The sequence below is a fragment of the Propithecus coquereli genome, unplaced genomic scaffold, assembly GCF_000956105.1.
Source record: "Propithecus coquereli isolate 6110/MARCELLA unplaced genomic scaffold, Pcoq_1.0 Scaffold672, whole genome shotgun sequence".
In the NCBI taxonomy this organism is placed as follows: domain Eukaryota; kingdom Metazoa; phylum Chordata; class Mammalia; order Primates; family Indriidae; genus Propithecus; species Propithecus coquereli.
Window position 1 is genome coordinate 536130 of NW_012152752.1, and position 11389 is coordinate 547518.

General features: G+C 43.6%; 1 protein-coding gene across 2 annotated transcripts in view; it reads right to left on the reverse strand.

Moving 5' to 3' along the window:
- The window catches only part of PRPSAP2 (phosphoribosyl pyrophosphate synthetase-associated protein 2), a 59082-nt gene extending 48447 nt beyond the window's left edge, over positions 1 to 10635 (reverse strand). Inside the window, exons 1-4 of one of the 2 annotated variants that reach the window (XM_012660658.1) lie at positions 9205 to 9229; positions 4855 to 4950; positions 4447 to 4597; positions 3078 to 3130 (exon numbers count right to left, since the gene is read on the reverse strand). In XM_012660658.1, coding sequence (XP_012516112.1) covers positions 3078 to 3130; positions 4447 to 4565 — 172 coding nt within the window. In that variant the 5' untranslated portion in view covers positions 4566 to 4597; positions 4855 to 4950; positions 9205 to 9229. Of the gene's footprint in view, positions 1 to 3077; positions 3131 to 4446; positions 4598 to 4854; positions 4951 to 9204; positions 9230 to 10471 lie in introns of those variants that run through there. The other variant, XM_012660657.1, reaches the window with a different exon arrangement.
- Between the last annotated feature and the right edge of the window lie 754 nt (positions 10636 to 11389).

Sequence of the window (11389 nt, forward strand, 5' to 3'; positions counted from 1 at the left end):
TTATATTATATGTGTCAGAACAAAGATAAATATGACCCAATATCCCTACTCTCAAAAAACATGATATCAGCAACAAGGAATAATTAGACAAATCCAGAATGGAACATTTTACAAGATAAGCTCTTTAACAGTCAATGTCATAGGCAGAAAAAAGAGAAGGTGAGGGGAATGTTCTACATTAGAAGAGACTAAAGAGATATTAAAAAAACATCGCTTAACTAAGCATCCTGGTTTGGGGGTAGGGGAGGGAAGCTATAGGCCAGGCATGGTGGCTCATGCTTGTAATCCCAGCACTTTGGGAGGCCAAGACAGGAAGATCACTTGAGGCCAGGAATTCGAGACCAGCGTGGGCAACATAGCCAGATCCTGTCTCTACGAAAAATTTAAAAATTAGCCAGGTATAGTGGTGTGTGCCTGTAGTCCTAACTACTCCAGAGGCTGAGGTGGGAGGACTGCTTGAGCCCATAAGCTTGAGGGTATAGTAAGCTATGATCATGCCACTACACTCCAGCCTGGGCAACACAGCAAGATCTTGTCTCTAAAAAAAAAAAGTTATAAAAGACCCTTCAGAACAACTGGGTAAATGTGAATGTAGACCAGATATTAGATGATTAAAGAACTATTGCTGATTTCTCTAAATGTGACAATGGTATCATACTTATGTAGGAGAAAGTATTTAGGGGACGCATGGTCAAATATTCAGGGCTTAGGTGTCTTGATATCCGCAACTCACTTTCAAATGGTTCCATACATATATATTCATATAGCAAAATGTGTTTTTTTTGTTGTTGTTGTTGAGACAGTCTTGCTCTGTTGCTGGGGCTAGAGTGCTGTGGGGTCAGCCTAGCTCACAGCAACCTCAAACTCCCGGGCTCAAGTGATCCTCCTGCCTCAGCCTCCCAAGTAACTGGGACTACAGGCGAGCACCACCATGCTCGGCTAATTTTTTCTATTTTTTAGTAGAGACAGGGTCTCACTCTTGCTTAGGCTGGTCTCAAACTCCTGACCTCAAGTGATCCTCCCGCCTTGGCCTGTCAGAGTGCTAGGATTACAGGCGTGAGCCACCGCACCCAGCCCATATAGCAAAATGTTAACTGTTGAACCTAGATGTTAGATAGTCATATGGGTGTTCATTGTATCATTCTTTCAACTTACTGGGCTGTTTGAAAATTTTCATTAAAAATGCTGGAAAAGGCCAGGCGCGGTGGCTCATACCTGTAATCCTAGCACTCTGGGAGGCCGAGGCAGGAGCATCACTTGAGGTCAGGAGTTTGAGACCAGCCTGAGCAAAAGGGAGACCCCATCTCTACTAAAAATAGAAAAAATTAGCCCAGCATGAGTGGTGCAATCCTATAGCCCCAGCTACTCAGGAGGCTGAGGCAGAAGGATCACCTGAGCCCACGAGTTTGAGGTTGCTGTGAGCTAGGCCGACGCCATGACACTCTAGCCCAGGCAATAGAGCGAGACTATGTCTCAGAAAAAAAAATTTTAAAAAGCTAGAAAAAACAGAATACAAGTTAACCAAAGAATGTGGTGTGATGTTAAGAAAACGAGCTTTGGGGTCAGGGACATCTGGATTTGAATCCAGACTCTGCTATTTCTGGGACCTTGTACCTGACATCATTCCTAAACTCAGTTTTTCAGTATCTGGGTAAGGAATCCACAAGTGTTAGTTTCCCCTTTCCTTCCCAATAGATCCCAATTATCTTCCCTCCTTTCATTCAAAAACCTGGAGAGCAGACCGACCTCCCCAGAGCCTTATAACACTGCTGCTCCCTTTTTCCCTCCCCGCCAGTTTCCAGACAAAGGACACCAGGTAATTCCCTTGGAAGCAGAATCTTTTCCAAACTCTCCCTGCATAGTTTCCACAATTATACTTTTTCCCTACAGAAGCTACATGGGGGATCAGGAAAAAGGCAGTAAAGGAGATAAATAAGGGAACAGCAAACTTGTGCATTTTTATCGAAGCCCCCTGTAAGCTTTATAATATTTAAATACTTGACAAAATCTTGTAACGGAAAAGGAGCAGGAACAAGTATTTATTGTGTACCTATTATATGCCAAGAACTGTGTTAAGTACACAAATTATCCCATTTAATCCTCAAAAAAGCCCTAATTATTCACAGGGTAGAAAGTTTAAATAATTTGTCAAGGATAAGGTGTGGCTGGGCGCGGTGGTTCACGCCTGTAATCCTAGCTCTCTGGGAGGCCGAGGCGGGCGGATTGTTTGAGCTCAGGAGTTTGAAACCAGCCTGAGCAAGAGCGAGACCCTCGTCTCTACTAAAATTAGAAAGAAATTAATTGGACAACTAAAAATATATAGAAAAAATTAGCCAGGCATGGTGGCACATGCCTGTAGTCCCAGCTACTCGGGAGGCTTGAGGCAGGAGGATCGCTTGAGCCCAGGAGTTTGAGGTTGCTGTGAGCTAGGATGACACCACGGCACTCTAGCCCGAGCAACACAGTGAGACTGTCTCAAAAAAAAAAAAAAAAAGGATAAGGTGTATGACTCTCAAGCCCATGCAAGCTGTCCATTGCTCCTGTTAGAATAATTTCAAATATCCACCATTTCTAAAGAAATTACAAAGATTAAATAACAAACTTTTTTACAACTTGGGATGATTATGTAATGACGTGTATCAATTAGCAGAAAGTATTTCCTGATGAGATATCATGAAGTCTAACTCATGGCAGCTTAGGTGGAGGTAAAGAATGACCAACTAAAACTGTGGTCACACAGGATTTACTCATTCTGCCTAAGGTGACGAATTCAACCAATGGTCAAGCTAATGTTTTCATTCAGCTGACCAGCTGGCTCATATATTTATGTAGTTTTTATTGAATGTGGTCTAAGAACTGAAGTTCAAGCCCCCAGATGTGATTTGCACCACAGTTACATATCTAGCTGGTATTAGTGAGAGCTAAAAAACCTACTCTCTTCTACCTTACCTGCCTAACTTCTTGCTAACGGAACTGGATGACTGAATCAAATCATTTCAATAGTAGAGGATGAAAGACTGAGCCAATATGACATATCCCACAAAAGATCAATGTTACGCGTGTCCGAGAGCGCTCACCTCTGTTAGGCTCCTGGTAAACCTGCACTTTGCCCATCTCTACCCCCAGCCGCCTAGAGAAGAGAAAGGGGGGAAATGCTGAAACGGTGACAGAATAGACCCAACATCTTTACTATTTAAGGAGACTTATAAATTGACAAAAGTAAAGTAAAATAAAGTTATTCTTACTATAATACTCGAAGTCAACATTAAATTGTATGTCAGTCCATTACCTAGCCGCCTCGCCCCCACCCCATGTCAACCCAGGAAGGCCTGCACGGTTGGGCTCAGCCTGACTCACCAGCCATTTTCCCAGTGCTCCCTGTGCTCCAGCCCACATCCCTGAGACATGCCAACGTCTCTTCCTGCACACTGCAGGGACCTGGAGCCTGCTGTCCCCTCTGCCTGGAGGGCTCTGCCCTACACCTTTACTTGGTGGCTCATTCGGGTTTCTCAATGCAAGAACCATCCCCTCAGTTTAAAAGGTACCTGAGCACCCAAGCTAAAGCAGAACAACTGCCCCCATCATTACTCTCACACTGTCTTCTTCATAGCATTTATCACCATCTGAAATTATCTTATTTGCTTTGTTGACTTGCTTTCTGTCTGGCTCCCATACTAAAATGTAAATTTTATAAGAAGGATCTTGACTGGCTTGCTCAGTGTTTAGGTTTTTTTTTTCTTTTTTTTGAGACAGAGTCTCACTCTGTTGCCTGGACTAGAGTGCCAAGGCATCAGCCAAGCTCATGGGAACCTCAAACTCCTGGGTTCAAGCAATCCTTCTGCCTCAGCCTTCCAAGTAGCTGGGACTACAGGCATGTACCACGATGTCCGGCTAATTTTCTCTATGTATTTTTTCTTTATATATTTTTAGTTGTCCAGCTAATTTCTTTCTATTTTTAGTAGAGACGGGGTCTTGCTCTTGCTCAAGGTGGTCTTGACCCCCTGAGCTCAAATGATCCACCCGCCTCCCAGAGTGCTAGGATTACAGGCGTGAGCCACCGCGCCCATCGCTTGCTCAGTGTTAATCCCCAACATCTAGATTAAGGCCTAGTACCTAGCAGTGGTTCAATATTTGTTTAATGAATATCTAAAACTATACTCGACTATAAGCTATACACTATTTTCATACGGTATACACTTTAGTGTTCTTTATATTAATAATTCTATACATATGTAGCACCTGACACAATCCCTGGCACTTATGAGGCATTCAGTAAATGAATGAATATGTAGGGAGTCGTGACAGTGGACAAAGAGGTTACCCCGATACAGAGAGATGATACACAGATTAACTATAAGATATCTGCTTTCAAGTTTAATAATCGCTAACCTAATTATCAAATTTAAAATATTACTTAATATAGGTTTTAATGGTACAATAACTCACTCAGCAATTTTCTTTGAAAGCTCCATACACGATGAATTAGAATTTGCTGAAAACAACACCAGACCTCCTTTGGTTATGTTCATCTTGGTTTCTAATTCAGGTGGCGCCACACAAAACATCAAAACCTTCTTGGTTTTCCAATTCTCAGAGCCTAGAAGGATACAATATATATTAACAACTGCCATATGGTATGAAATATACCTGATTTTTTTTTAATAGCAAATGACTTCAGCTGAAGGAAATCAGTTTCCACCATAATGGTGTCTATTACATTATTTTTATATATAGATATATATATATATACGGACAAACAGTTCATTTGGATTTTAGGGTTCCAAATTTATGGAAGTATGTTATCACATGATTAAATTAGTTTTCATAACCACTGGGAATAAATAATAAACTTACAAGAAAGGCGGAGCTGAAGAGCTCAGTGTTTTACTGTTTGCTGCTTAAAGTCAATTATGGACAACGTCCTTTTATTCTCTGACAACAAAATTCCTCCTGGATTAACACACAGAAAAATGGCAGAGCCATTAGCAAGGACATGGACTGATTGATCCTTAAACAAAGAATAAACGACCCATCTATATCCAGCTTTTCCTGTAATCCTGTTTACCATAAAACCTTCCCCTGGCCTTTCAGCTGCCTCTCAGTTGCCCTGTGTCATCTTCACTTTCCTCAACTAGAACACAAGGCTAACTAGATAATAACCTTGCAGGAAAGTTAAGTGACCACCCAAATGGCAGGTGGCAGGTCACAAATAAAAAGAACCCCAGCCTAGAAGTCATCAAGAACTGAGTTCTCATCCCATCCACTCTGGGCTGTGTCCTTATTGTGCAATGGGGGTGCAGGATTGGACAGAACAGCAACAATCTAGCAGGCCATGAGGGATGAGAAGAGGGCCCTTTCCCAGACGCCCATGCATCTCCTCAGTTGTATGTGTACTTAGGATGGCTCTGGGCAGACTGGTGGAGATTATAAATGGGCTGAAACTGAGCCGATCGTTTTTGTTATTCCTAAATTTTAATTACACAAGTAAAGCATAGAAACATTCTCCCTGTGAAAACCTGAAACAGTTAAGGCTAAAGTCACCAGCCCCAACCCCACACTCCTCCCCACCCACTTCCCCAGAGTGAGGGTTCTTATTAGTTTGGTATGAACCGTCGGGCCTTTTCTACTTTTTCTATGCATACACACACGTAACCTCCATAAAAAATATGTGCAAAAATGCATACATCATACAATGTTTCTAACACGGAAAGGTATCATCATACAAATCCATCTATAATTTGTTTCGATAAACAATCTATTTTGACAAGCTGGCTTAGAAGATATAGACGTATTTTGCTCTAACTGCTGCCTAGTTTGCCACTTTTAGCCAGGTCTGAACAGGCCTTCTCTGTACATGTGCAGTGGGACCACTGGGCTCAGTACCCCCAGAAGGCCAGAAGGGCACACTTCCCACAGAGCACCTTCTTAAGGGCATTCCAGCTAATACAACCCCAGGTTCCATGATGGAAAATATGGCAGACTACAACACAATCTACCTTAAATCTACCTATACAAGCAGAAACGTATGGCAACTAACCAAAGCCCTAAAGTGACCATGGAGGACCACTGGTATCTACCATGGAAAGTGGCTTTGGAGTAGGGATCAGCAAATTACAGGCCATAGGCCAAATCAGGTCCCTCCAAGGCCTGTTTTTGTAAAATACAGCCACATTTATTTGTTTACAAATTGTCTCTAGATACAATGATAGCACTGAATGTAGCCTGCAAAGCCTAAAATATTTATTTGATAACATGAGTCTAAGCATGGTGGGACACATCTGTAGTCCCAGCTACTTGGGAGGCTGAAATGGGAGGATCACTTGAGCCCAGGAGTTCAAGGCTGCAGTGAGCTAAGATTGCACTACTGTATTCCAGCAGCTTGGGTGACAGACAAGAGACCCTGTCTCTACAAAAATTTTTTTTAAAAACCAAAAACAAAAACAAAAAGCACCGAATATGGCCCACAAAGCCTAAAATATTTATCATCTGGTGCTTTACAGAAAAAGTTTGCTGACCCCTGCTTTATGGAAGAGTGTGGCATCTGCAAAGGCTAATGAGAATGGGGCCAGAGTGGCTGGCATAAATGAGGAAATAACACATTTTAATCATCAACATTCATAGGTGGAAGGAATCTTAGATGACTTCTAACACCAACTCTTGACCAATATACATCTAAGAACAGAGGGTGTCACAGGTCCAGGAACGGAAACAAAAAACCAATTCTCCTGTAGTTGTTAAATATATAGGCTTTGGAGTCAAACTCATATTTGCATCTTGGCTACTACTTCCCCTTAACTCACAGCGAGGCCTTGCATAAGTTACTTAAAATCTCTTAGCCTCACTTCCTTCATCCATACAACTGTGAAAATTGACCCCACAGGTAACTGTAAAATTTCTGCAAGTCACTTAACACAGTGCCCTGCATATAGGACATGCTATTAATACATTTAAATTGACTTCTAATATCTGGGTTATCTACCAAGTAAGTACAGTAATATACACGGGGGGGGGTGGGGTGGGGGGAGACTTTTTACATCCCCTCATCTTTAAACAAGAAGCTCCTTAAAATAGAACAGTGTTCTTGACAGGAGCTGGAACACTTAGAATGAAAGTATTTTAGAGGTAGGAAGAGATCTTAGAGGTATTATAATTCAGCCCATCTCTCCTAAATCTCTTGTCAGAAGACCATCTGCAGGATTCCTGCCAAAGAACCATTCCACAGAAGCTTTAACAGTGGATGTGGATGACACCCACATCCACTGAGGGCCCATCATTCCAAATTCTTCCTCAGAACATGCTGAGACTCCTCTCCCTGAAGACTACTCCTACTGGTTCTTGTCCTTTCCTTAAAGATTTACAGGAAACGACCCAAGGTGTTGGTATAATTAAAAGGAAAAAAAAAAAAATTTACAGGAAACATCAAATTTCTTTTCCAAAGGACAGCCTCCAACCTATCTCAAGACAGGGTGCATTTACGTATTTTTCCCAGGATATTTCCTGAAGTCTTTCCTTGGTTTAAGTCTCTCGTGGTTTATATGCCCTGCATCACCCTGACTGTGGTCTCTGAAGTTCCAGTCTTCAGATACCAGGCTTCTACAATAGAATTCTAACCTAAGACCACCCTCAAAATGACATGGGGTGGGGAGTAGGGGAGCTCGGGAGCATCCATTTGAAAACGAACTATCAATAGTCATGTTTTGTAACTATTCATTTCACAAGTTGTTCAAACAAACATAAGGGCTGTTTCTAGTTTTAGTTCTCCTTTCTCCTGCTGGAAATTCAGGTTGTGCTCTCTACCAAGCTTCAAGAAAAGAGAGTTTTAAAGACTATCTTTCCAGAACGGGGCTGGCAAGAGGCTCATTAAGACACAGTTTTAGTGTGAAATGAAGAGTAAAGAGAATGTTCCCGTATTTTTTCCATGAGCTACAGTTGCTTATATGTTTATTGTAAATTTATGCTAGAATGTATGAGAATTGTTTATAACGTGTGAAAATATCCTTTTCAGACAAATCTCAGCACCTTTTAAAGAGCAAATCACAATCCTCTTTGAATGTGATTTGAGAATTTGTTAAGTTTCATGAATGAGGAAACCACCCTGAAAGAGACCTCTGGTTCTGGACAGACTAACAGTCATTTCAAAACCACTCATCCACATTCAGATGAGGAAGGCTCACATTTGTTTTGTTTTCCTCTAAAGCAGTCCTCAACCTTTTTGGCACCAGGGACAGATTTCATGAAAGGCAATTATTCCGCAGGGGTTGGGGGTGGGGGCAAAGGGTGAGGCAGAGGTCAGGCAGTGATGCCAGCGATGGGGAGCAGCTGTTAATACAGACGAAGCCACCCTTGCCTGCTGCTGTGTGGCCCAGTTCCCAAGTTTTATGGAAGACAATTTTTCCACTGAAGGGAGGGGCAGAGCCCTGGGATTGGGGACTGCAGCTCTAATCATCCGCTGTGTAAATATCTTCTACTTAAAAATGACTGGAGGCCCAGCAGTGAAGCACACCTGTAGTCCCACTTACTCGGGAGGCTGAGGGAGGGGGACCCACTTGAGCCCAGGAGTTGGAGGCTGTAGTGCGCTATAATCGCACCACTGCACTCCAGCCTGGGCAACAGAATGAGACCTTGTCTCTCAAAAAAAAATTTTTTTTCAAATCACTGGAGTAGGAGTGGGAAGACTTGCGATTGCCTTCCACAGTCACCAGCTGCCAGGCCTTGCGCACATCAGTTGGCCTTGCTGGGCCTCAACCTTTACGTTCCAGACCAAAGAGATAGCTTTTTAGAATTTAAGGCCCAGGCAGCAGAGATTTCTTTTTTTTTTACTATTATATTCTCTGGGGTTTTACCCAGTGCCTGCCTAAAACAGCACCTGGCACATGGTAGAGACTCAACAAATGTTTATTGATTAAAGCCTGACCTCATTAAGCTGCAATGATTAGCAAATGGAACTGAAAGTCATTTGTAAACTAAAAGGCATCATAAAGTATATGAGATATTATTTTTGTTAGTGATATACCCCACTCCCCCAAAATTTGTTTTTTTTATATCAATGTTGAGAATTTGAAGGACAAAATCTAACTGAATTATTCTTCTAGTTCTCTGTGACCTCAGGCACTTTGTTCATCTCTCTGCTAGAACGTTTTTCTCATGGTTGACAACCCTGAGACCCATTTTAGACACGAAGTGATGCTAAGAGAAGAAACTTACTCTCTACAAAGCAGGCATAGCTAGGTCTCAGTCTGATTTGCAGTGGTTTGCTCTATACAACAATAGGCTACACAGCCTGACTCTCAACCCACACAGAAAATGACTCGGCACCCCACTGAGCTCCACAGGGTGAGCAGAATCAGCCAAATACCTGATTTTGAAAAATGTCTATTGTAAGCAATTATATTAAGTGCCAAAGAAAGAACACAGAAGTTTGATTCAATATTTCCACCGCAGTAATTATCCCAAGTTAAGACGGAAAAAGCTCAACTAAAAAGCATCATAAAGTATACAAATTGTTTATAGCATGTGTGAATGAGATGGGAGATATAGTTGGGTAGCTGCTCATTGCTCAACGATGGTCAATACAAGATTTTTAAGAGCAAGTACATTAGACATATGTAAAGGTTCCATAATTGGATAATTAAGTAAAACTCAGAATATACATTCAATATAATAAATATTCAGCACTATGCAGAAGTGCCTATGAATGATGTTAACCTCTAATCACAACTGGGTAATAATGGTACAGACTAAGGCAGGAAAGGAATGTGAACAAGAAGGGTATGTTTTCGTGGAGTTCAATAATGTGGGTGAATTATTTCTATTTGTGCATTTAAAATTTTTTTTGCCTTTAAATTTTTTAAACACTAAAGATCACACTTCCTCACGCCCAAAGCCCCATTCCACATTTTCATATTCCTTACAAAAGCTAAACTGCCAAATTTAGCCAATATTAACATCTAAAAAAATTCTTAGCATCAATGTAATATATTGGGACAAAACATGTTAAAGTAGAATACTACTTAAAAATTACATCACAGTCCTCCCTCATTCTCTGCTAGGGTTAAGTTCGGAGTGGAATAAAATCATCCCGGGGGGGAGGGGCAAGAAAAATGTCCATAACCAGCAAAGCCAGGTAAATTAAAATTGGGCGCTCCGTGTCAGATTACGGATGGAAGATGGTTGGGCAGCTGCTCAGCCGCAGGTCCCATAATTAGGACTTGACTTCCCAAGGCGCCTGGAGAGAGCCCCAGGGGCCGCGCTTCAGGCCCCGACCCCCGCCGGACCCCGCCACGAGAGGAGAGCGGAGGAGGGAGAGCGGGCGGGCGCGAAGCCGGGTCTCCGTGTGTACTCAGCACCAGCCGCGCGGCCCGGGACCCCGACCCGTGCGCCGGCCGGCGCCACCGCCCTGTACACCTGCGGCCCGCAACGCCGGAGCCCGCCAGTCCACGCTGCCACTGGCCACCGGCTCCGGCCCGCCTACCTGGCCCTGACCCCAGCCCTGGCCCCGCCGCAGCCTCCGCTGCTGAAGGAAGAAAGCGCCGGGTCTCCAAACAGCGTCTCTAGGAGCAAAATGGCGACTCCATGCGCAAGAACGGCGTCTGCGGCGACGGCGAGGCCCGGGGGCGGGGCGGGGCCAGGGCCCGAACTGGGCGGTGCCTGGCTCGGGGCCACGGGCGCGGCCCACGGGGGAGGGGGACGAAGGAAAGGAGTGGAGAGCGAAGCCATAGGGCGGGGCCTGGCTGACGCGAGGGGCGGGGATGTGGGCGGGGGGCCTACGGCTGTGGGGACCTTGGGTTACTGCTAGCCCACCGCCTCGGTGACATAAAGGGGCAGGTTAACCGGGGTATGAGTGTGGACTTACAGATGTCTGGATTCAAGTCTTTACTGGCCTGTAACCTTCGGCAAGTCACTTCACATCTCTGAGCCTCAATTTCCTCGCCTGAAAAGCAGAGGTGATAGCAGCACCCACCTCACAGGGCTGTTGTGAGGATTAAATGGGACAGCACCTCCAGCGCTCCTAGCGCAGTTATTATCATTATGATTATTTGCCTTGTTGCCCTGTCTTCTTTTGTTATAAAGGAATTGGTGCTTTTGGTATCCATTGCGTGAATACTTTGTAACTCAAGTATGTTTACTCTTTATCAGATATATAACATATTAATAATAATAACAAAAACAGGCCGGCCGTGGTGGCTCATACCTGTAATCCCAGCGCTTTGGGAAGCCAACACAGGAAGATCACTTAAGGTCAGGAGTTTGAGACCAGCCTGGCAACATAGCCAGGCTTCCTCTCTTAAAAAAAATTTTTTTTTTTTAATTAGGGGTGCATGGCTGCGCACGCCTGTAGTTCCTGGGAAGGCTGAGCCCAGCAGCTCGAGGTTACAGTGAGCCTTCATCG